Consider the following 26,050-nt stretch of genomic DNA (forward strand, 5'->3'; position numbering starts at 1 on the left):
CATTAATGAAACAGTGGCTGGGAATCTGGAGGCATCTCTTGATTGCCATAGAGTGTTGTGGCTTGGGAAAGGAACCGTACCACAGATCAGAAGTGAATATAGGGCACTCTGCATTCTCTTCTTTTTTGAAGTTATTAGAGCTCATAATCCCTTCTTAGCTCTACCTGTTTGAGCTCCAGTCAGCCAAGTACTAAGTATTATTTATTTATCTTTATTAATTTGGAGCCATGGGATCCTTTGTTTTCTTCCAATTCCCAATGTTCAGTCAGTTGAATGAGAACCTACTTCCCTGTTAGCATGTCAAGTCCCAGTATATGTTCACTGGAGTCTCCTGAAGTCATTCCCAGGAGCCAGGAGGGTGGATGGACTGGAAAAGGGATAGTGTGGAATCAGTTAATAGTGGGGCATTCCACTGTCACATAGCATGCTGATTCTTTGCCCTCTGAATACAAGGAATACCTACAGCTGCAGAGCTTGGAGGCCCTTGGTGTTTCTGTGGCTCAGCAACCCCAGAAGCAAATTTCTGCCAGATTGTGGGCCCTCACAGTCTTGCTGACAACCATTTGAATGAACCGCTGATAACAAGGGAACATTCTGTAGTGCTGCATTTCTTATCTCGAAACTTGTTCTGTTTACATCGGACAGACTTTGTTTTCTGAAACTGTCAACTGAGTAAAATAATGGCAGCTCCTCTGTTCATTCTCATTTCTCCTGTTTGAAATGGTGTTGCGTGCTGCTATTGTGAACATTTCATCACCACCTTTGTCCTGGGTTATCACCACTCTCTCCAAAGTTGGGTTCATATTGCATGTTGCAGTCTCTTGGTCACTGCATCCGCACAGCTGAATGAAACACCTCCGGAACTAGAATTATAAAATAAAGGAGATTAACTTTTTTTTAAACCTTACCATGAAGCTTAAAATATCTCTGTGAGGCTGTTTGTGTTTTGCATGAAAACATTTGGAAATCCTTGCGTGAATCAACATTTCAGGATTGGGAATGTGTGGAAATAGCTGTCGGAACCATAAAATGTTTAGATTTGCAGCTGACATAACGAATAAAGTCATGAGTGCCAGTAAATGTATCAGCTGCTCTTTCATTATCTCACCTAGATACAACTTCCATTTCAAGTCCTTTTTTCTTTATTATAATAATACTCTGCATTCTGATTTTTAATACCACGAACCACTACTGTTCATCCCACAAACCATTCCTTTCCACTGAGTTTCTTATTACTGTGTCTATCAGCAAAGCAGTCAGGTTTCTTCCCCTTGTCAGCCCTCCTTCAGCTCCATGCAGCCAATCCTCCCCACCCCACCCCCCCGAAAAATGTATGCTATCTCACGCACACCAACGTTTTCCCCTCCTCCACAAACACACACATACATTTCCCCTTCTCACAAATTCTGCAAACACACCCTAACATTGCTCCTCCATGTACACACCTCACAACATCCACCAATGTTGCAATGCCCAGAAAATGACAAAAATTGAATGGGAGAGTCTTGCAAACTGAACTTTCATTAAGGAACCAGAATAATTTGGAAGGCTTTTTTTTCCATTCTTCTCCAACCCTAACTTCTACAACTACTATTACTAATTATTGTTATTTTATTTAATATTTATATTGCAGCAAAGCTTAGAGACCAGCCACCTCAAGGTCCTTGCCCTATAATATACAGTAGATGGATATAAATATTGGGTTATTTTAATTCGGAAAGATGTGTAATGTAAGTGGAGCAATATTTATCTAAATGAATTAACATGTAGGTAGATAATTAATTATTGAAACAATGCCTTCACTCAGGAATGACTCAAACAAAATATCAAAAGATGAGTATTGAAGGCATACAGTACCTGTTTGTTCATAAAGACATAAATAATCGGATTATAAACTGTAGCTGTTTTGGAAAAGAAAGCTGGAATTGCGGCCAGACGAGGCTCCAGCTCAATGGAAGGCCATGCGGTGACAAGAATGGAAAAGGCTGCATATGGAGACCAGCAGAATAGAAATGCAAGGATCATAATAATAACCATTCGAGCGACTTGTCTTTCAGGTTTCCTTGTAGTCCCCAGTCTGCCTTGAGTATCTGACACCTTTAAAGAAAAACATATAAGGTTCCAGAAAATTTGGTAGAAAATAATATTGATGAATTATATAGTCAGTTGCTTGGCCACACTTTGGTTTGTTATTTTGTTATGAAATATACTCAACAGAGGAAATAATCCGTGTCAGTCAGGTTTATTAATATAGTACAGGAAAAAGGATCTACACGATAGCAGTCTCAGAAGATCAGTCCCATGCAGTGATGTTACATTCCCCTTATGCACAAGATGTGCTCCCTGAAGTTACATCCCCAAAGCCATCTTTTTATACCCTACCTGTTTACCAGTAAAAGGTACCATATACATCACCTGAAACTAGATTCAATTAAACAGCTTTTTACCTTGTTTGTTTCTGGTACCATGGGGGTACCCCTTTATCTTTTGGTCTGAACCCCTGCATTCAGGTCATGATGTACCCTTATCTTTGTTCTGAGCACATGCATTCCAGGTACCAAGGGGCCTCAAGACATCTCATAGGTTTGTGTGGGTAACTCCTTTCCTGTTGCCATGAGGAAATAATCATATGTCCTGATACTGACAGTTTTCCTATCTACTCAAGCCAAGGCTTGCTTCAGCTCATGCAAGTTGTTATGGGATACTTAGCCTAAGTGAACAGGATTATAACAAAGATACAGGCCAATTTGGGCTAAATAACTGCTTTAATAATGTGTAGACTTAAATGCTTGGACTATATATGGTGGGTAGTATTATCAGTATAATATATATGTATGCAAGCTAGCATATATTAGTTAACTATAAGAAACAAAGACACGGATCTGTAAATCTAGTAAGAAAACTAGCTGCTTTTTTGAAGACAACCTGTAAGGTTGCTGTGACTAGATCATAGCATGTGAGGTTCACTGAGGACTTATGTGAATTACAAGTGGTATCATTATTAAAGTTTGGGGGTTTTAAAGGACAATATCTTTGATTACAAAGGAGTAGCACTAATTCTTTATTTTACAATCTCACAGCCAAATTCTTCCTGCCTGACTCAGACACAATCCCAGTGAAATACTTAATCCTATTGACTTTAGTCATGTGCAAAGTGCACAAGATTTGGCCCTCTATTCAGCATTCAGGGGGCCGGGGTGTGGATAGGGAGCAGGGGAGAGGTCCTGGGGGGGGCAGTTAGGGGCGGGGGTCCTGGGAGGGCGGGGTCAGGGCACAAGAAGCGGGGACGGGTTGGGGGTTCTGTCAGGGGGCAGGGAACAGGGAGGGTTGGATAGTGGGTGGGGTCCCAGGGTGGGGGTTGGATGGGCCGGGGGGGCAGTCAGGGGTCAGGAAGTGAGAGGCGGCAGATAGGGAGTGGGGGCCAGGCTGTTTGAGGAGGCACAGTCTTCCCTACCCAGCCCTCCATACCATTTTGCAACCCCGTTGTTTGCCCACCCCTGTCTTAAAGCTATGATCTCGTCTACAAAATCATCTTCTTTGTCTATCAGTCCAACCAAGCACCTCTCCTTATGAGTTCCTTCACCAGCTTCGTCAATTTCAGACTTCTTTTTCCTTGATTTTATGATCCTGATCCTGCCTATAGGTCTAAACACAGAAGTTGTGCCAGTTTAACTAAAGGTCTGATGTTAAACTGAATTAGTTAAACCAGTGCAACTTTGCACATGGGCACTTAAACCAGTTTAAGCCTGACTTGCGCCCTGTTTAGCTTGCACCTGGAAAAAAAAGAGATCATGGTGAGTCAAATAACAGATATACAGCACCTGATTATGGTGCTAATTGTTCAGAGTGCTTTGGAGACAGATAGAAGTGTGATAGTAATGTTAACAGGAATTATCCTTATTGTAGTTGTACATATGCCTACCTAGTCACCAGGAGTGATCATTAGAGCACAAGGAGCAGAGATGCCAGAAGTGTATATCAGACACTCTGCTGCTGCATGCCCTTCACCACCAGAGAGTAGGGAAGAAGCACTGTGAATTGAGCACAGCAGGATTAGGACCGCATATGTGGTAACTTGTCTTCCTGCAAAGAGCACTTGGGAAGCTTAGAGGTATTTATTTGACATAGGATGTTGAGGGATATTCTCATGCTGGGCAACCTGAGGAAAGGGAAATGATAGCACGTGACAAAGTAGATTCAGCTGAAGGGTTACAACCCTACATTTTCCACTGTTCCTGCGGCATTTTAGGGGCAGAGTTTTAAAAGTATTTAGGCTCCAAAAGGTGCAGATGGCACCTAATGGCATTTTTAAAAGCACCTAGGCACCTAACTCCCAATGGGGAATGCTTTAAATTTTGCACTATATGTTTTTCCACCTGATTTGATTGCATTTGCTCTTGATTTAGCAGGGATGATTTTGTTTTGTTTTGCTTATAAAATCTAGTATGAAAAGAGATTGGTTTATTGCTGTTACCCCTTTCATTGGAATACATACCTGAAACTGATTGCTTGATTACAATAATGTATTTTCCTTTTTTAAAAAAGAGGCTCTGTGGCATTATGATTTTGCATAAGATTCCAAATTATTTAGTCCTAAAGTTGACTAACTCAGTAGTGAATTTGGAACCCCAGAGTTAGCAGGAATAGAGGCATTCTATGATATGTTTGAAATGATGGCTGTTTGCAGTCAAGCATAGAAACAAAGAGTGAGGTGAGTTAAAACTATAGAAATTAAGAGTACTTAATAGTAATGATGATACATCTCAAATAATTATTTATGTATGTTGTGCTAGTAGGAGCCCCAGTCATGGACCAGTGTTAAGAACTGTACAACACAGAACAAGAAGACAGGCCCTGCCCCGAAGAGCCCATGACATTTATATGGTGCTTTTCATATGTACCTATGTAACACTGACAGACAACGGTCATTGTCAGCAGGGATAAAATCTGGGACCTCTGGAACTTAACGCAAGAGCCTCTACTGTATGAACTAAAAGACACATGTCTCTTAGCCAAGGCTATAGCGGGCTCATCAATCTCTGGCTGGTCTGGGTGCCACTAAAGGGGGACAGAGTGCAACACCCAGCAGCATGGGTTACACATACCTAGGAATCACTTCACCCATATCTGAAATACAGTCACCTCTGAAGAAGAACACTAGAGTATTTTAACCAATAGTAATGGTTTAGGAAAGGTGGTGAAGGAGAGTAATATACACATTTGAAACAGATGATTAAAGGATTAAGTTATTTAAATTCCTGCACCGCTTCCCAAACAAGTCGGATTTCTAGAAGGAATTAGGAATTCCAGTTCTCAGTTCCTATTTTTACTCGTTTCTGTTTATTTTGGTTATTTTAATGCCTTATAACTTCCTAGAGAAATCAATTTTTATGGTTTTATTTGAACTGTGACAGCCTGCATCTGAGCAAATATAATTTGGGTAATTAGAAAGATGTAGCGCTTTTACAAATAATCATAAAAGCGATCATTTATTGTTTGCATTGTGTGCTGTAAGCTGTGTGTAACCACACCTATACACCCATACACTGAGCTTCTGTATTGTTATTATACATTACCAAGAAGTGAACTACAGAGAGTAAGAACTGGATGTAATAAGGGGTGAAATCAGCAGAGTGCCTAGTGAGGAACCTTGCCTCTTTCTATTTGGTAGTTGTTTTCAGTAGTTTATTTCTTTAAAAAGCAGATTCTAAAACAGTTACAATCAATGTTGTTTTATCAGCTATTTTTAGTTTTAAACTGAAAACCTAAATCCCTAAATGAAATAGTCATATATTGTCATATATTTACTGAAGGAGTTTGTTTTCTAGCCAGATCGGATCTGTAAGGCCAAATTAAATAAGGTTAAGTAGTCAAGCCTTCAGAGAAGATTTTGTTTTGGGAGATGTACTGATTTTTTTCTCTGTAGAGATGCGGGCGGGACTTGTTTTGTTTGTTTTTCAAGGATTGAGTCTTCCTCTGAAAGATGAACTGTATGTTCAGAATGGAAAGTCTAGCTGCATTATGAGAACTGTATTTGTTAAATGTACTGACTAACCAGACAGAGAATGGAGTTCAGCACAAAACCAAAAGAAAATGAACCTGTAACATGTTTTATAGGCTCCACAAAGGTCTACCAGCTGTCCACAAACAGTTAAGATGTCTCAGCTGCATACAAGCCAGCCCACAGGAGCTCAAAGATATTTGGCATTTTTCTTACGCTGTACTCAGCAGTTTTCAAAGTCTCCTTTTAATTATTTCCTAATATACAAAATAGAGAGGGACTCATCCCAAAACCTCAGTTCCAAGCACTGCTAAATTTTGGGAAGGATCCAACCATCCTCCAAACTTTGCAAGCAAGGCTCATCTCCAGTACCAAAAATTGTTCGCCTGATTCCAAGGCAGAGCTAATACATTATGACTATGGTGTCTACGAGGACAAGACAAACACTTTGGGGATATTTGCAAATGCATTTCCAAAGTCCTTCTTTGAATCATGACGGGTTTGAGTTCAGCAGACAGGTATCGCATAGTGTGTCATGTGACAGCATCATCAGGTGATGCCAACCAAGAGAAGTCTGTACTTCCTGGAGCATAGGTGGTCATGCTTACACTGCAGAACAAGCTGTGTGGGGAAGAAGCCAATAAAAAAGAGCCCTGAGCTCTGGGAACCTACCCCTAAGGTGCAGGTTGGAGAAGCCAGTCCTATTTTTTCATGTGGTGATTCTTGCAAGGGAGAATAGGAGCAGAGGGCAAATACAGTATGTTTAACTGGCTGTGTAATGGTCTGGTGATGCTTGTGACACAATGTGCAAGGCACACACACTCTCTCTATGCAGTGGCAGTCCTTTCACAAACCAACTCCATCAACAACTCTGACAGTGATCCTAAATCACATCTCCCTTCATGTCCATTCTTCTCTTCCTTTCTCCATCCCATTTCCCTGTTACACTCCCCAACATTTCTGTGAACTGAAAAAAAGGAACGGGTAGAAAGGGACAGAGAAAGCAGATGCAGGAAAACGTGGAGAGGCGGATGCTCAGAGAAATGGGGTGAGAGAGAGGTAGAGAAAACAGATGAACAAGTGCTAGGAGCGAGAACAGGAGGAAGAGTGAATCCTGTAGCCCACAGATAAGAGGAGCAGTATTAGCTATAAAGGGAAGAGGAGAGCCAAAGCCTGCTCTCTCAGTATTCCACTGCTGTCTCTCAAATACTTGTATAACCCACTCTCTATATGTGTGGTGTTTTTCCATATATGGCATAGCCCACCCAGATGAAAATATCATACTCTCCATCTATTAATTATTCCTGTAACTCAAGTGGGTGAGCTTGGTGCTAAGTTGCTGACAGTTGTGGGTTCAAATGATGATGATGTATGTGTGGAGGTGAAAAATTTATACACGTCTGTGTAATAGTTAGTCCAAGGAGTGACTTGCGGGATGTATTTAGAAGTGAATTTGGATGTTGTGTTAACGTTGGTTTCATGATTGTATGTTTAGTGTTTTTGTTTTGGTTAGTGGGAGCTGTCCTTTTAAGAACCGTGTGGCAGATTCAGAATGTATTCAAGACTGTCAAGGGCTTGGCTACACCTGGAGTTACTCCTGATCAAGAGTGAACTCTCTTAAGAACAAGAGTACCTTGTTGCTGTTTAGTTTGGTTAAGCTACACATGTGTGGAAGATCTTGCCTGTGTTCCCAGAAAGCAGAAGATCCTGCCTGTAAACTCCATAAAATGTCAGAACTTGATTTCAAATGAACTTATCCTTCCAGAAAGTCAGCCCCATTCTTGAATGTGTAACTTCAGTGCTTAAGGGCTGCCTGAGGGTATTGCTAATGAGCTCCAGAGCCTTTCACTTGTAGGTCACCCATTTGTATCTTGCTTAGCTCAACAGGGATTAGATCTTGTTCCGATCTAAGGGAAGCTGGATGACCCCTGTATGCGATACGTTTAGCGAATCCCAATTCCAGCTCCCACACCACTAACTCACCCCTACATTTTGCACTAGGTTGTAAATTCTTCATGACTTTCCCTTACTCTGTGTTTGTACAGCAAGTCGCACAGTGTGGCCCCAAACTCAGTTGGGGACTGCAGTGAGAGCTCCAACTGGGGAGAGGGGGCAAAATCACCTCTCTGATTCTAAATTTGTGAAAGTTGGCAACACTGGGTTATCCCACACACATTAAAGGGCAGGCACAGGGAAGTTCAGAAAACAGAAGAAGGATTGAAAACATGATTCAAATTTTTTTTTTAATCTTTTGATTTTGGGGCCAATCTCATGATTTTTTGAACTTTTGGGATGTATTGCAATATATAAATAGAGGCCTGGATTCTGGGCCATGCTCCAGCTGTTGTGTACTGTTCTACTGGCACACACTGATGATAAACCCAGCAGATCCAGTTCTCAGAGGTTCTCACCTAAGTAAGTTTTTCAGATGGCATAGAACTGCCTTCGATGGCATGATTGAGGTGTTCCTCTGCAATCCCTAGCTGCCGGAATGTCCCCTTTGAGCTCTTGGCAGCTGTCACAGATGAGAGCAGGCTGAAGGCCAAAGGGTACTCTAACCTGGGCCAGCAAACTAGCTCAGTGCAGTGTCTCCAGGACTCGGAAAATACAAAAGAGATGCCTTTTTGCCTCATTCTCCCTTCAGCTATGCAAAGTGTTTCTCAGCCACAGATGAGCATATGATGCAAAGTATCTAAACAGAGATGCAGTCTTGACAGGAGCTATAAACTCTGTTTCCACACACGCACTCCTTCCCATTAATCCTAATGGAGCTGCTGTGGGTTACTCCACACTGTGTGCCCGTGTGTAAATGACAGCTAGGATGTATTTTTCTGGTACTGTGTTTGGATAGTATTTTGACTCTGCTCCATCTCTACTTGTCTCACATTAGCCTGTCCCTTCTAATTCTGGCTTGTCACAGATGACAATGTATTCCTCCTAAACCCAGGACCAATTAATTGATAAGGAGCGCTGAAGTGATGCTTTATATGACAAATGAAGGAATGAAGCATAAGGTCTTTATCTCTGTTGTAAATCACTAATTAAAAACTTTCCTTAAATTGTTCAGTCCTTTAGTAACTTTCAAACTTGTTTTTTAAACCTTCTGTTGGATCCGTAGAGACATGAATATTGAGAGATGGGAGTTCTGCGGTGAGTGGCTCTGTTTGGAAAGAAACTGATGAGACCCCAGAGCAGCATGTTTCCAAACAGAGATGGCCCCAGACAAAATCACTAGCTGCAAATACCTGCATTTAGGAATATTCAGGACCCCAATTTTGAGGCTTGCGTCCCTCTCTACTGTATTGAATAGCTGTATTTAATACAATCTAATGGCAATTACAGAGCTCCGTACTCAAGAAACCAGTATCAACATACTGTTGTGCAGAGGCCTGTACTTTACCCTGTCAAAAGTAATGAAACCCCAACTCAGTCCCATATATAAAAGTGTTGGCAAAAGTTGTGGACAAAGATTAGTACAAACTGAATGGCTTCACTAAAAGAACTATGCTAAGGGGTCTTGAACGCTCCTAGTAAAGTCACAGATTTGGACATTGCTTGTTTGAAGATCATTTCTGAACCCCGGAATCCACCATGACGCTGTTGGGTCTTCGTTGTCCTGATAGTGAAAGCCAAGCCAAGAGAGGGAACATCACTAGTTTCGGCTAAATCCTGAACAGCACCTGTAATGTGAGTCTTAGGTTCCTGTTATCATCCCTTCATTAATAAGTCATTTTCCTTTTCCATCTTATATCCTCTTTTCCTTTTCTCTTTTTGGCTTCTGGAGTCTACAGGAAAACCCCTTTTCTATGGAGAAAGGCCTGTCTGAGTGACCATCTCCCGCGGAAGAGCAGCTGATCAAAGCTGCTGCATGTGCTGAAGGAAACCCGTCTTTCTCTCCACATTTTAATTTTCTTTTCTGGGTGTCAAAAAAAAAAAAAATTCTCTTGGTCCTGCAATCAGCTTTGACTACACCAAGAAAGGCAGCCCCATTGGTGCAGCCGCACAAAAAAACTGTTTGGGGAACCACGAGTAATGGATTTTGGAAATAGAGATTCATCACCTTTATCAACAATGTTTAGAGACTTTGGGTTGTTCTGAAGTCAACACAGGCATAAATGCTTTGTGGGTTCCACTACATTGCAATTTACTTCTCTCTTTTGCTGAAGGGGTCCAGTTCCACATCAGAGTGTCTGTGCACAGTAGAAGCACAAGTTCTTCTGCAGTTAACACCCAAGTTTGAGAACGCTTTTTGTTTTAAGACCTACGTGAATCTTTGTGCAGCTATTTCAGCTAGCCTCCCCTGGATATTTACAGGATGAAGTCCTGGCCCCACTGAAGTCAATGGAAAAACTCCCATTGACTTCAATAGAGCTAGGATTTCACCCACAACATGTAGTTTCCTATCCAGCTTATCCCAGTAGACAATTAGAACTTGTCTTTGGGATGAAAGCTCAGATACTCATTTCCTTAACTTTTCTCTTCTGTCTTATTTTACACACCAGACCTGTTTTGACATGCAGAATAAATAAAAGCAGACATTTAAATATTCAAACCCTAAATAAAAAATCCCAGTACAATGTAGCCTGCTTAGATGAAGGATTATGATGGCGCTGCATTATTAATAAAACAAAGGTGGTAATATTCTCTTCCTAGGTGTAAAACATAGTGAGTAGTTTATTAACACACTTTAAGCAAATTTGTGAGCATTCCTTTTTTGTATGTGTACTATTTTGAGAAAGTTGGCATAGTTTTTAAGTCACAGAAAAAAACATTTTTTAAGCCTATTATCCTTTTCAGGTCCCAGTGTCCCTGGAGAACCTTCTGGATTCAGTTTATTGCCTTCCATGATATGTGCCGCACAGTATTCTGTAATTTACAGTTTCTACGAGCTCATGTAAATATCTTGTGTCAGCGTGTTAAGTAGTGCTGTTTTTAAGCATTACTGTCATATTCCACAACACAGCTCTTAACATTTCCAAAACCTGGAAATTTTGAGTAGATACTGACTCACTCTGGTTTAAATCTGAAGAAACTCCACTGATTTGAAGTAAAACTGTAAATAAACTTTATTGGCTTGTTCCGTTTCTTTGTTTGTTTTCACAGTATAGCATGTTCTTTCACTCCTCTGATATTTAACTTACAGGATGTACTGATAAATGAGTCAAACGTCAGACTTTTGAAGAGTGATTGCTAATCTGTATGAATTTCTCTGTGGAAGAATGGGTATTTAACAAGCCATGATAAATCTGCTGACTACACACTCTGTCTGGAAATTCGATCTGCTCACAGTTTGGTGGTCTTGGACAGTGCTTATGTGCTGAAAATTCCAAACAACTGTGTAATTATGCCTTTTTGTTTGTTTACTTTGTAGTGTTTGTACCTACCTTTCTTAGTTTCCTCATCAGTTTTCCATAGGATACCAAAATCACAAGTAATGGCAGTATGAAACAGGTGGTGAAGAATGTAATAATGTAGGTATGATCATTATAGGCTCCTGAATACCTGTATAAAACACAAAATGTATTATAATTTTAATATTACATTATTACTTCTTCAGTTTGTTTTGTGGAGAGGAAAAGAATCCTTTCATGTTCTCCAGTGATATCAGGAGTGCTTTGTGTGTGTGTCTTTACTTGATTAGAAAGCAAACCTTATATGTTGTGCTGTAAGAAGGCTGATGCTTTCAGAGATCAGTATAGTCTAACAACAAGACACTGAGTATCAGTATCTCTCACATACAGATATATTTTATAAACAGAATTTAATTATAAAACATTTTGTGACCCTTTGAAATGCAGGGATGTACAGAAATGTAACATTTTATTATAGGTGGCTCAAGCCACCTACCTGTTGGATATTCTGGTCTAATTTTCAAAGGGTACACATTACATATAATGCTCTTTTGCTGGTACATAAACATTTCTATGAATATTGTGGGCAAATACCTCTCTGCATGCACAAATGAGGGCTTGCACACATATTGGAGTTTGTGTGAGCACAAATGAGGTGCACATAAATGGGCACACAATCTATTGTGTGTACTTTCAGACTCTAAGGTTATGGCTACACTTGCAGATGTAGAGCGCTTTGAGTTAAACCAGCCTTCACAGAGCGCAGTAAAGAAAGCGCTGCAGTCTGTCCACCCTGACCACTTCAAGTGCACTGGCGTGGCCGCATTTGTGGCACCTGCAGTGGCATTGGGAGCGGTGCCTTATGGGCAGCTATCCCAGCATGCAATTGACTGCAATGTGCTTTTCAAATGGGGGGGTGGTGAGTGGGGTGGAGTGTGACAGGGAGTGTGTTGTGTGTATGTGGTGGGAGAGAGAGTGGGTTTTTGGGGGTCTTAAAGCATGTCCGCATGCTGTCTTGTAAGTTCAGACAGCAGCAGACCTCCCCCTCCTCTCCACCTCTCTCCCTCACACAGCATTCCACAGTAATGGCTTGCTTTGTCTCGGAGATGGTTGTCAGAAACGGAGCTTTCAAAGGGCATATCCACATTTCAAAGGGTGAGTTCAAAACAATAAGAAGAGTAGCTACTTGACTTAAGGGGATTATGGGACATTTCCACAGGCTGTTCAGGGCGCAGTAATGCAACACCTCGCTCACACTGATGTCCTGGCATTTCAGCCACTACGCAGCAAGCGTTAATCTTCTCGCCGAGGTAGAGTACCAGCAGCGCTGTAGCTGCAGAGTCAGAGCGCTCTACATGCCTTGCCAGTGTGGATGTGAAGTGAGCTAGGGTGCCTGGGGCTGCTTTATTGCGCTGTAACTCGCAAGTGTAGCCAAACCCCAAGTTAGTGTAGCCTCTGGTTTTGTTTTCTCACTGATGTGCTATGGGAGTTACCTTACCAGTTGGGCTCACAGGTAGTTCCAATCTTGCTGGTGGTGTAGCTGCTCCAGCCCATGGTAGGAGGGATGGTCCAGATAAAGGAAAAGATCCAGACGAAGATAATGCCCAGGGCTGCATGCTTCCCCCTCAGGCGCATATTTCCCAGTGGGCGACAGATCACAATGTATCTCTCAAAAGCCAGCAGAGCAAGAGACCAGAGACCAACGATTCCTGTAATGAAAATGTGCATCTTGGTCAAAAAGAGGACATTACAATACCATCTTAGCAGTAGATCAAAAAGCAAACTCCATCCTACATCACAAGCCCTTGCTATTAGTTCAAGCAGAGGTTGAATGTGTAAAAGAATTACCCCATATTTGAGTTTCATTTTGAGTGTGCAAAAGCTCTTAGACTGGACTACAGCTTTGGCCTGCTGTACACGGATTTAGAAACGCAACTCAAAGGGTGGATTGTTTTAATTGCATTGGATTTCTCCTCTTGTTCCTTGTGTGCCACAGAAAGATTTTTCTTATCAGAGTGCAAGGGAAGCCATGTGTGGCTTGTAAGAATAATTGGGTAAGATCTATCTTAAAAAGCTGACTTTTCAAAAGTCTGAAACAGATTTAGCCCATTTGTAACTCAAACTGTCATGCAACTCTGTCTTACACTCAGCTGTCTGCCGCCTCAAGGAACCATTCTGCTACCCATGGGTCGTAGATACTCCTTTCCCCCCAGATGTGTACGTCATGCACCAAGGAGCCAGAGTGGTGAGGGTAGGAGCTGTCATGGGAGACCTAGACCATGCAGAGCTTCCCCCCAAGCTTGCCAGTTAAACCAGTCTTGGTGGGGCTGAGGGTCTTGTAGTGACCTTGGGATTCATTAAGTCACAAACCAGTGAATGAGAAAGGAATGAAACCTTTATTAACAAAACTAGAGAGTGTCTGTGATGAACTGCTGTACAGTGCTGCACTGTGTTCTCAGGCCAGCTGCTTCCAGGGCACATCTCAGAATTCCTATTTCATAATACTGTCCCTCATGAGGGAGCTTCTCTAAATTATAGTTGCACAAACTTATTTCTACATCTTCCCTCCTAAAAGAAAATTAGCTCTTATTTCTTGTATATAGAAGAACTATCTAATAACTCATACATTAAATTTGACCCAACTAATATGTTTCCATAAACTATAATCCATGTACAAAATGTATCAACTATCTAGAGAGGAAGGGTTACCTGCATATCACTCTGACATGACTCTTTACCACTCACTTTCCTCAAATACCCCTGTGACATTACCCAGGGTACAATCTGGAATGCTGAACAGCTGTGTCCCCTTAAGTGTCCAACCTGGAGTGCTTTTTACACTTCTTTGCTGTGAGAACAAACCACTCCTGGTCCTGCTCACACACAGCCTCTAGCATGCAAAATCACTCCCAGCTAAATTAAATGAATGCTCTGACCAGCCACTCATGAATTACATGTAGAGCAACACCAGCAAACTCCCAGTCCCAGACTTGTCCCCAGAAATGTGCATCCTGTTCTGCCCAGCTCTCTCCTTCTGGACAATACAAGATCATAGAATGTCTGTCATTTCATTAATGGAACATGATATGGGCCAGATTTGTTATCGCAAGTGGAGGTTCCCGAACACTCCAATCCCAACACACACTGGTTTAGGTTAAACAATAAAAGAAGTTTATTAACTACAGAAAGAAGGATTTTAAGGGACTACATGTAATGAGGTATAAAATCAGAATTGGTTACAAAGAAATTAAAAGATAATATGCAAACTAATACCTAATTTAGTAAACTAAATAAATTCAAAACAAAGGTTTTAATCTCACCATATGCTTACAGCAGTTTGTATTGGATGAAAAGCATCCCAGCCAGGACCCCTTTCCCCAAACGATGTTTCCTTTGTCTTTCAAGCATTGTAGCTGCTGTGAGTAGAGATGGTGGAGAGACGTAATTGTGTTGTGAGTGTCCTCCATTCTTATACCATTCTCTGCTCTTTGAGGATTATCTACAGCTGGGGTTCACGTGACAGGCAGTCAGTTTATAAGGAAGATCCCAGCCAGGACTTAAATTCTCAGAGACTATTTCTCGGAGCTCCACACGTCTTCTCCAATTTGGGGCTCTGGGTTTCCGCTCCGGGAGGGGGGGTCTCTTGGGGCTTTAGCTGCGGGGAGCTGTGGCTCAGGTCTTCAGCCCCGTGGGAGGCACCGGGGCTGCTGCGGGTTTGAAAATATTTACTGAAGCTCTGCTGAATTTAAGCCCTGCTCCCAGCTGTTCCATTGTCAATATGTAAAGTTCTCACTGACACCCTTCTTCCTGCTACAGAATGGCTGCTTAACTAGATAATAGTCTATAATAGTTTATCTGATTATGCTGATATTTGATGGGGCACTAGTGTGTTTTTGTCTCTGAAAAACTAGTTTGGGCCTGCTTGTCTTAAACTTGGAGCCTATTATAACAAAGTTATAAAATAGAATCTTATAACTTTACATACAATGTTGCCACATATATTTTACCAAGAAAATAATGTTCACCAGATTATGAGTTTTCAAATTAAACCTCACAAGGCATACCTTGTACAAAATTTATCATAGTTTTATAAAAAGGGTAATGATAATGGTACAGACTGTCATAACCCCTTCTCCAGCCAGGTTAGCAAGTCTCTATGAGCCTTTCAGGATGTTTGGTCTCACTCTCTAATCATCTCAGTATCAGCCTTTCATTAGTGTCTGAGTTCTCTTGTTGCTTTCCAGTTTGTCCTTTGTCCTTTGATGATAAACCATCAGTCAGTTAGTAAATGCCAGAATCCACATTCACTGTTTTGGAAACTTCTGCAATGAATCTTAGATCCTTTTGATTAGTCCAAAATGTGACCCCTTAGTGGACTATGTAAGACCTGGGATGCAGCAGTTCTTTAATGGTATCCCTTTGGCTCCAAATATTAGAGGTGTAATTCCTCAGGCACTCTCTACTACCTAGGTTAAGAGATGGGAGATCATTGGCTTTTTTCTAAAAACATTTCTGCTTCCACTTCTGATTTTCTTTTATCTTCCATGTTTTTTTCATCTTCCATCTTCATTGTCAGGAGATTTCAGCAAGTTACCAGAGATTGGTAAATTAGATCTGATCCTTCCCATTAACAGCTGAGCAGAGGAAGAGCTATTCAAATGCCCCCACTATCAAAAGTCTTTTTTCATAAGGTTCTTTACTGTCCATATAGATCTTTGCACAAGTCCATTTCATTGGGGGTAATTTGAACTTGATGTTTTGTGATGAAAATCCCAATTTGTGGCAAATTGACTAAAATCTGCTCTGGAAAATTGCAGTCCATTATTTCTAAAGACTTCATCTGGAATGATGTGTCTTGAAAATATTCCCTTCATGCTGGCTATCACTGACTTACTACTAGTAGTGTGCTGGGTACAGAGAATAATAAACTGTGACTATTAAATAATTCTTTCATTTGCTTGGTAAATAAGTCAGTGCCTACTTTCTCATAAGGGCCTTGTGGCACTGTGCAAGGCATGGCTTTTAGTTCAATCACAAAAAGCAGTTTCCTACTGCATTAGTAATCTCGTGCTTGATCCACAGTCAACACCTCTCATCTGTGTTCCCTCTAAACTGCGCACTGGGGTGGCCTCCCAGGAATGTTTGAAGTGCCGTGCAGTTGATTAACAGAGCCAGAGTATATTCAGGTGCCCCTCCCCCTGCTGCTTCACGTTGCTTCTGCCCTCTGCCTTGGAGCCCCTGCTGCTCCTGGGACCCTCCTGCTGGCTGTGCAGAGTGGAAGAGAGGGGGGCTGATGTCAGAGTGTTCCCCTACACCCGCCCCTGTACCCCAGCAGGGGAGACAGAACAGCCTCACCCAGGACTCCAAGCAAGAGAGGGTCTGAGGTCTGAACACTGGGCAGTGAGTGAGTGCCTTTACCTTAAAGAGACAACGCACAGTCTCTCACAGACTTCCCCAGCATACACAATCTCTGACTGTCTGTCTCTCTCTTCTCTCTCTTACACACACACACACACTGTGCGTGTCTCTGTCTATACACACAGAGAGAGAGAGTCTGTGTGTATCTCTGTCTATATATACACACACACACACACAGAGTCTGGTAGTTGGTAGTTCCTGCAATGCACATATATTCTCTGTAATTTTATTCTTTCAAAGTGTGTTATTTTAGTTTTTTGACTGGTCTATGCATTTCATCATTTTTATTTCTCTCTTGCACTTAAATTTAGTTCTTTGAGTAGTGAGTTCTAAAATGCCTAACCTGTCCTGGCTGGAGTAATTATCCCTATGGTACCTTTTTTAAAATATATATTATATCTAGATCTTTTGTTTCTGTTGGTGGCGCACATGCACACTTTTCCTCGGTGCACATAACTAAATTTATTCCATACCTGGATGGAAAAATTAGAGGGAACATTGCCTCTCCTGCCCATTGGTTGCACTTCTCAATTCCTAAATGACTATTGTGGATCTTCTGTAGCATTTCTTTCTGAAAATTTATTGGTATTGCAACCTTGCAGCCCTTGAAAATCACTCAGTCTATCACAGTAAGTTCATATCTGCAGTTCCAATAGTTAGATCCCTGTGCAGATACAAATTTATACCCGCAGACGCGGATATCTGTGGATATAAATCGGTATCCGCAGCACCGTATGGCTCTCCCAGGAACTGCAGTGGTGAAAGGAGCAGAACATGGGGCCACTGATCCCAGGAGCCAGCGCCCCATGCCAGCAGTTCTTCCTGTGTGGCTGTACCCCTTCCCCGTCCCTTCCCTGCTGCTATCTGCGTCTCCTGTCTGCTTGCACACACTAATGTGACCAGGGACAGCTGCTGGTGAGCCTGGTGCCCGCCCCAGTGAGCGGGGCTGGGGTCAGTACAGCCACGCTGGAGGAGCTGCCAGTGCAGAGCAATGACTCCTGGGAGTGGTGGCCCCATGTTCTGCTCCCTTCACCGCTGTGATTCCCGGGAGAGCTCTGCAGTTCCGCGGATATTAATTTATATCTGTGGATATCTGCATCTGTGAGTATAAATTTGTATCCGCGCAGGGCTCTACCAATAGTCTCTTATACTTGGACAGCAACTGCATATTTCTTCAAGCCACCCTTTAATTATCACATTAAGGATCTCTAATGATTCATCTTTCATCGCTTCCCCTCTGATTTGTTGCAGGTTTTTGTTAGGTACAGGAATTGACTTTACAATCAGATCTACACAGGCTTGCATCTCTATCGCTCGGGTCTTCTCTGGCTTCAGAGTGAGAGTCACCACTCAGGAAAGTGCATCATAGTAAACATGAATTTGCTGGGTGTTCAGGTCACAACCAAATCATACTCTTGCTGCTTTATCATCATTCTTTGACTACTTAAGATACAGTAATTTAGCAGTTTGCCAAATAATGCTATGAGAGGCTTCCTGTCTGTTTCAACATCCACTGTCTGGCCATAAATATATTGCTTGAAGCTCTCACGGGCAAACAATATTCCTAAAAGCTTGTTCTCAATCTGGGCATATGTGGTTTCCACATAAATCAGTGACTTGGATGTGTACACCGCTGGTTGCCAACAATCATCGTGTTTCTGTAAAATCACTGCACCTAATCCAGACTATGAAGCATCTGCTGAAATTTTAATAGGCCTGCTTGGTGCATAGAACTTCAGCACTGGCTCTTGTATGAGTTGTTGTTTCAAAACTTCTCTATGATTCCTCCTGTTCTGCACCCCAGTACCATTCATTTTTATTTTCTAGAAGTTTCTTCAAAGCTGCTACTTTTCTAGATATGAATTTTCCAAGATAATTAACATTCCCAGAAACCACTGGACATCTTTCTTTGACTGAGGACATGGCATTATTTCAGTGGCTGAAACCTTCCTCTTGTCAGGTTTTACACCTTTGTTGGAAATAGTATCTCCAACAAAAGTCAGTTCTGGAACCCCTGAAACATGTCTCTCCCTATTTAGTTTCAAGTTTGCAACTCTAGCTGCATCCAAGACTTCCTGAAATAACACTCTTCGTTAGTTGAACCCCAGATTATGATATCATCCATTGACGTGTTGAGACCATTCATATGTTCATATATCATAGGCATGGTTTTGTGGTACACTTCTGGTGCTGAAGCTATGCTGAGAGTAGGCATAAGAATCTGTATCTTCCAAATGAGATATGAAATATGCATAATGTTGAGCTTTCTTCCATTAATTGTTCCTGCCAAAATTCTGAGGAGGAATCTAATTTACTGAAATACTGTGCATTCGCAAATTGAGCAATAATCTCCTGTGTGGCTGGCAGTTTGATATGTTCTCCTTTTATAGCTTTGTTGTGGTCTCTCAGATCTAAGCCTATGTGTAGCTGGCTGTTGTTTTTCTCCACAGTGAGTAGGAAGCTCACCCATTCTGTTGGTGCCTCAATTTTTTGTATTATGTGCATAGCTTCCATTCTTATGAGTTCCGCCTTAAATTTATCACAGAGTTGAAATGGCACCTTTCTACATGGATGGATAACTGGAGGGATCAGCTTGTTTATCTGGATTGTATGGTCACCCTGCAAGCAACCAATCCTTGAAACAAATCATGATATTCCCAAATGAGTATCTCATAGCCAGGTTCAATGTGATCTTGTAATGAGAGCACCTATTCTACCAGATTGAGTTTTTCACAGGCAGCCAGACCTAAAATTGGTGTCACCTGCTTTGGTACTACAAGGAACGGGAGCCTGTATGTGGTGCTTTTATATTTGACGTGAGCGATGCTCCTCCACTTCACTGGTATATTTGTTCCAGAATAACCAATTATATTTATATTTGTTGGTCTATTTTCATTCCCTCATAATCTTGTTCAGACAGACTATTAACCTGAGCTCCCTTGTCCAGTATGAGTGGAATAATTGCTTCATTCACTTTCATTGGCAGCATCCAGTCCATCTCATCAGTTTTGCTTGATCCAGGCACGTCTATGTGAAACTCCCCAACCATGTTTTCAGCTACATGCACTTGACTTTTCTGGGATTTGCAGCATTTTGCAAAATGGTTATTTTTTTCACACTTATGCCAGAGTTTCCCAAAGGCAAAACAATGTTTGGGGTCTTTCTGAGATCCAAATCTTCCACATAACCACCTGTACCCAGTCTCCCTGCTAGCAGTGCTTTTCATAGCTGGTAGTTCCACTTTTTAATTTGACCCTTTCTGGCTATATTCTTTTGTACTTAGTACATGGATAACCCCTTCTGATGAATTCAGCTCTTTGGTTTGTGCTTTCACAATTTCTGCCCCCTGAATATCTGGAGGGCTTTTTTTCAAGTTAAATCTCCTTCACAGAGCAGTCTCTCTCTTAACACATTGTCTTTAGTGCCACAAATGATTCTGTCTCTAAGCAGTGACTCTGTGAACTCACCAAAGACACAGGTTTTACTGAGTTTACTTAATTGTGTGACACATTGCTCTATGGTGTCATCAGGTTTTTGCATGCAGGTAAAAAATTTCTCTTTAAATGTCTCATTCCTTTCTGGAATGCAATGTTCCACAAGTTTAGTCAACGTTTTACTTAATTTCAGGCTTTTACCTTCTTTAAAGTTGTTATAAATATTCGGTGCTTCTTCCATAACAACATGCAAAAAGATTGATTTCCCCTTTCCTCTGCTTTCATTTCAAACACAGGAGTTAACCTCAGAACTACTGCAGTTTCTTTCTCATTCAGCAGTTCTGACACCATGTAATGATCTTGGGGTTCATTAAACAATAAAGCAGTGAATGAGAAAGGTATACAACTTCTATTTTAAAAAACTAGAGTGTCTGTAGTGAACTGCTGTACACAGCTACACTGTGTCCTCAAATCTCTTTCCAGGACACATCTCAAAATTCCTATATTCATAATACTGTCTCTTAAGACTGAGCCTCTCTAAATTGTAATCTTGCACAAATACAACTCTACAGGACTGGCCCTGTACATTCACAGCAATCCTTCCCAAAAGCTTTTGACTCCCCGCACACTGCCAATTACATTTGCTGAACTCTATGCCCAAAGATGTATGGATTTTTTTTTTTAAGTTGTAATGCAGGCCATAGTACTCCGATATCTCCTCATCTGAGCTCAAGACCTGGAGCCAACAACTCCTGAGTTAATGACATTTGCTCTGCCATGACATTCCTTGTCCCATTATCCCATCTGTGATAATACCTCATAGGGTGTATGTGGAAAGGTTTAATTAGTCAATTTTTGTAAAGCACTTTGAGGAAGAAGAAAAAAATTACAGAATTGCTAAATAATAGTACTAATTACCTATTTAGGGTTTGTACATGATCTTGTGTGGTTTGGACTTACTCTATTTGGCAAAATAGAATCATAGAATATCAGGTTTGGAAGGGACCTCAGGAGGTCATCTAGTCCAACTCCCTGCTCAAAGTAGGACCAATCCCCAACTAAATATGGTTGCTAGAAACAAATACAATCCCCTGACTATATAATTTTCACACTTTGAGGTACTTAATATTTCAGAATAATCCAAGAAAGTTGGCAGGTTCAGCTCTTCCCAGTCTCTCTTATGCTATCTGGCAACTTCTAGAATGGACGAGCTGTCAGTGGAGGACAAGGGACCTTCCTTATGGGTCACTCACTGCGGGCTGCTCTCATACATCAGTATGGATGGTTACGGCTACACACCAATATTTCTGACTTCACTCTCTAGCACTGTCCTTGAGTATGAGAGCTGACCTGGTTAGGAGATTACCACTGCTATGTGACTTCAGAAAAATGATACCCAGCTATAAAACAGCAAAAAGAGAAAAAGCCAGTTAGAATGCAGGCATTGATTTATTTTTTGTATGGGATGCCTCATTTTAATTTCCTATCTGGGCTGAAGACCTGGGAGGTGAAGGGGTGTAGGGAGAAAGGCTATAACTTGCTAGGTTTACTATTCTTTTTCAGTTTTTAATATACTTCTTATATTTAGTAAAGTAACACAACAAGAAAGGAACATGAAAAATGACTGATTTGAAATAGATCATGTCAAAATTAGTTTCTGATCTTTGTTTATAACACTGCATAGTATGTCAGAGATTACTATTGCAGCAATATCACAATCCTGCCCAAACTATAGGAAGATCCTCATAAAATAAGAGGAGTTTTACTATCAAAACATTTTTTCATACTTTGTGAACAGCAGGTGCGTGCTTGCTCTCACTCTCTCTCACACATACACACCATGAAAATTGTTAAATATTGTTGTTAAAATATTTTACTACCATTGTTTTACAGAAAAATATAACCGAACATATGTTAAAGATAAAGACATTCAATGAGCAACATGAACTCAGCAAGCCACAGCAGCTACAGAACATAATTTATTGGAAAGAGCCAGTGAAATTATTTGCATGTAAAGTCAGTGACTTTATAAAGTTGCAGTGTACACAACCACTTTGATGTTCCTGTTTGATTCTAAACCTACACAACACAGACCTCAGCCTGAGGGAAACTTCTTTTCTTAAGGCTTCATATTAAGACAAATGAATATGAAAATATAAACAAAGTTAAGCTTACCAAAGAATGTGATGGCAAATCCCTCCAGTACACAAGCCCAATGTCCCATATAAAAATAGCCTTTTATATTGGTAAAAAAACTGATCGTGCCACCAATCAATGAGACCAGAAAATCAGCTATAGCCAGGTTTACTATGACATAATTGACAGGTTGCCTCAACTGTTTGAACTTAAAAGTCACCAGTATGACAGCAAAATTCTCAGAGAGCGACAGAGATGTCACCAAGAACATTAATGCAGCTAGAAGCTGGAAGTTCCAGGGCTGGATGATTTCCAGGGGGTGGTGGAAGGGATCCCAAGGTGTGGAGCTTGCAGTGGAATCAGAGAGCAGAGACTCATTTTCAGGTGCTCTGAACACATCCATTTCTTTCTCTCCCTCGCCAGAGAAGGGAAGGATCTCAGATAGTATTTGACTGTATAAGGGGTAGATATTCAGGTTAAAAGGAGGAATTTGCCATCCCCAACAGTCGTTTAAACAAAAGCTCCATGAATCTTCCTTTCCAAATGAAGTCTAGGAAGTAAAAGTTTTGGCTAGAGGAAAGTTCAGTGCTGTGCATGGGAAGTGGGAACAAGTCCAAGCAGGGAGATCTCTGACAAGTAATGTAGTCTTCCTCTCATGGCAGCTGTTACTGTAACCACGTCTGCAATAAAGCCCAACTACAGGAGCAGCAGGATTTCTCCTTCTGACACAGCCAACAGCAACACAGAAACACACCTCTGATCACCCCTGTTCTGTGGGGGAAGATGAGGCTATGGCTGGAATCCCTGTCTGCCAAACAGCCTTGTAAAAATGAAACAATCCCTTTGTTACTGAGGGAGGGGTGATCTTCCTCATGTCTCTCTCTGCTGGAAGCACAACAGAGTGGAGCCTCCTTTCTTACTTCCCTCTGCTTGAGAGAGGGCAGACCTGACAACATTAGGTGGAATGCCAGAGCAGGCGTAAAATGTGGCAACGATACTGCAGTGTAAAATTGTCCAAATCTAAGCTACTCTGCTAACTTACATTCCCTAAAACTGAAGCGACATCAGACCAGTTGCCTGTAGTATTCATCATAATTTCCTTAGTCATTTTTCACTGTACTGTACACATTTTTTTCAGTAAGGGGTTTTTACTGATTTTGTAATAAAAGCATACAAAAAGTTATATTTTCAACACCAAACCAGCACATACTAATTAAGGGTCAAGTTCTGCTCCTTTACTCACACTAAGTTGCATCTTACTTCTTGAGTAATATACTCCTGCACCCATTGCGGCTACCTGACAAGTAAGGCTACTACTCAGCAGGAATAAGGGTGGCAGACTCTATTCCTCAAGAAGAATATCTGTTTTTCCCAGATATTTTTAGCAAGTGGCACCGGGGTGTCTTATGTGTGTCACACACTTATGATTTAATTGCTTAAAATCATTAACTATGTAAAATACTGGGGAAAATAACTTGACACAATCACCAAATTCTATGGATCAGATCCTCAACTGTTGTGACTTGGCATAGTTCCTTTGAGGCTCTGCAGCTACGTCAGTTTATACCAGTTCAAGCTCTAACACAATATGCAAAAAGAAACAGCAAATCTCATATACACACATTAGTAACTGCAAATACAGAATTTACAAACACACATGAGCAAATGAAATTGGTATGTCATGACCACGGAATAGTAGCATATAGAGGAACCCTAATAATCAGTCATATACCTCTAAAAAAGATGATCAGATGCCCAGTCTCTAACTCATCTTTATTCATCACCATTATGATTATTTATTAGTTATGTTACTCTTTCCAAGTTGGCCTGCTCAGTTCCCCATTTCAAGCCAGTGATCTGGTACCATATGGATGGGTCTCTGAAGCTGCTCTAAATTATATCACAGGTGGGGATGCCCCTTAACAGCCTGAGAATATAGAGATTATTTATTTATTAGTGTTTCTACTGAGATAGTGCCTAAGGATCCCAATCAGGAATCAGAGCACCAATGTACAAACCCAAAAGCAAAGACAGTTCTTCTTAAGGAGCTCACAGTGTAGGATTTTGACACTGAACAACATGAATCAATGGCAAGGTTTAGGGGGCAGTGAGGACAAAGTAATATAAAAATGCATCTGCATAGGTTAGTGGTTTCAGTAGTCACAGGAATACGAGGGTCTAAGCCCCAAGAGGACATGATAAAAGGGTCAGCCATCTCTACTGGCAAGTGCCGGAGACAGTCTTCCCTGTAGGCAATGCAAGGGAAGAGGTTCTCTATGCTTCTTCCTCAGAAGAAGCCACAGAAGATTGGATTTGGAATTTTAAGTTTAACTTAATTTCATTTTTCCATTCACTTTTTTCATAGCATTTTCATATGTGGCATTACTGGTCACAGTGGGATTTTTCTATATTGTTAACTAAAACAACTAGAACTGATTTTTATTTTTTTAAGAGAGAGTGAATTATAAGAATTTCTGGACATGATGATGGAAAGATGGTGGGGAAGATACTAGAATATTTTTTAACTCAAAAGTACCAAACCCATCTTCCATCATTTAAAATAATATTTTTATTTACAAAGCATCAACATACACTCAGTTGAAGTGGTTGGGCAATACACAAACAGATCGAATTTAATAGCACAAACTTCATAAATAATTTAAAGCTAACTAAAATATTAAAAAGCAAAAAGTGGCATAATTAAAAATCAAAATACACTGGTTAAAATTGATGGTCCAGGTGCTCAGCTGGTGTAAATCACCATAGCTCCATTGACTATGCCAATTCATGACAGCTGAAGATCTGGCCTAGGAATTTATAATTAATGTTTCATATTATCATGTTATTTAAAACGATGTAACATCACCTTAAATGCCATTAACTGTGAGAATGAAACCAAACGCTGATACTGTCCTTTTAGCTCTTTTTCACACACTGCATGCTGTTCCTCATACTGAGTAAGTTTTTATCCTGAAAAGTAATTTTTGTAAGTGGGATTTAACTTACATTGGAGGAAATTAGTTCATAGCTAGATTTGCATGACAGTTACAGATTCCTTGGCTATATGTTGATCATCACAGTTTGGGCATTTTTATGCTGTTGCTGTATTGTACTGCTAACTTGTATCACTGGTAACTTTAGATACAATTTAAATGTATTCCCTTTTATCTTGATATTGTGCTACCCTTTTCTGTTCAACATTCTCAGAAATTTGGTTTCACATGTCTCATTGTCTTGGCTATCTATATTTTGTTTGTCTTGTTCTTCTTCTTTGGTAGGTCTACTTTATGACTGAATATGATTCCCCATGATGTGTATTTTTATTAATTTTTACAATATACACTTGCTGTATCCTGGATTGGTTCTCCTGTCTTGGTGTGTTACAGGAAGAGATGAGCAAATATTGGATTTTTTAAAATTATTTTATTTTATTTTTGGTCACTGGAAATTGTCTGGTGGAAAAAACAGTTTCAGATAGAATTGAAAATATTTTTTTTAAAATTTTCAGCAAAATGTTTTGTTTGACCTAAAATGAAACACTTTGTTTCAATTTTGAACACTTTTGAGCATTTTAAATTTTTTAAAATAAAATTTCTAAGCAATAAGTAATTTTGAATTGAAAAAGCAAAACATTCTGTTTAGAAAATATCAAAATGTAACATTTTGAATTTTAGATTTTTGTTTTAGAGTTCTTTTGTTTTGTTTTTTGG

General features: G+C 40.6%; 1 protein-coding gene across 1 annotated transcript; it reads right to left on the bottom strand.

The window, feature by feature from the left end:
* Positions 1-632: 632 nt before the first annotated feature.
* On the bottom strand, positions 633-22,743 carry LOC311523250 (vertebrate ancient opsin-like; the record flags this gene model as incomplete). The annotated part of the gene is made up of 5 exons (XM_084633022.1): positions 633-863; positions 1,858-2,097; positions 11,386-11,503; positions 12,851-13,061; positions 22,380-22,743. 5 exons carry the CDS (start codon positions 22,741-22,743, stop codon positions 633-635), a joined length of 1,164 nt encoding a protein of 387 aa, XP_084489148.1.
* Between the last annotated feature and the right edge of the window lie 3,307 nt (positions 22,744-26,050).

This window comes from Lepidochelys olivacea (genome assembly GCF_965140295.1).
Source record: "Lepidochelys olivacea isolate rLepOli2 genome assembly, chromosome: 7".
Lineage (NCBI taxonomy): Eukaryota > Metazoa > Chordata > Testudines > Cheloniidae > Lepidochelys > Lepidochelys olivacea.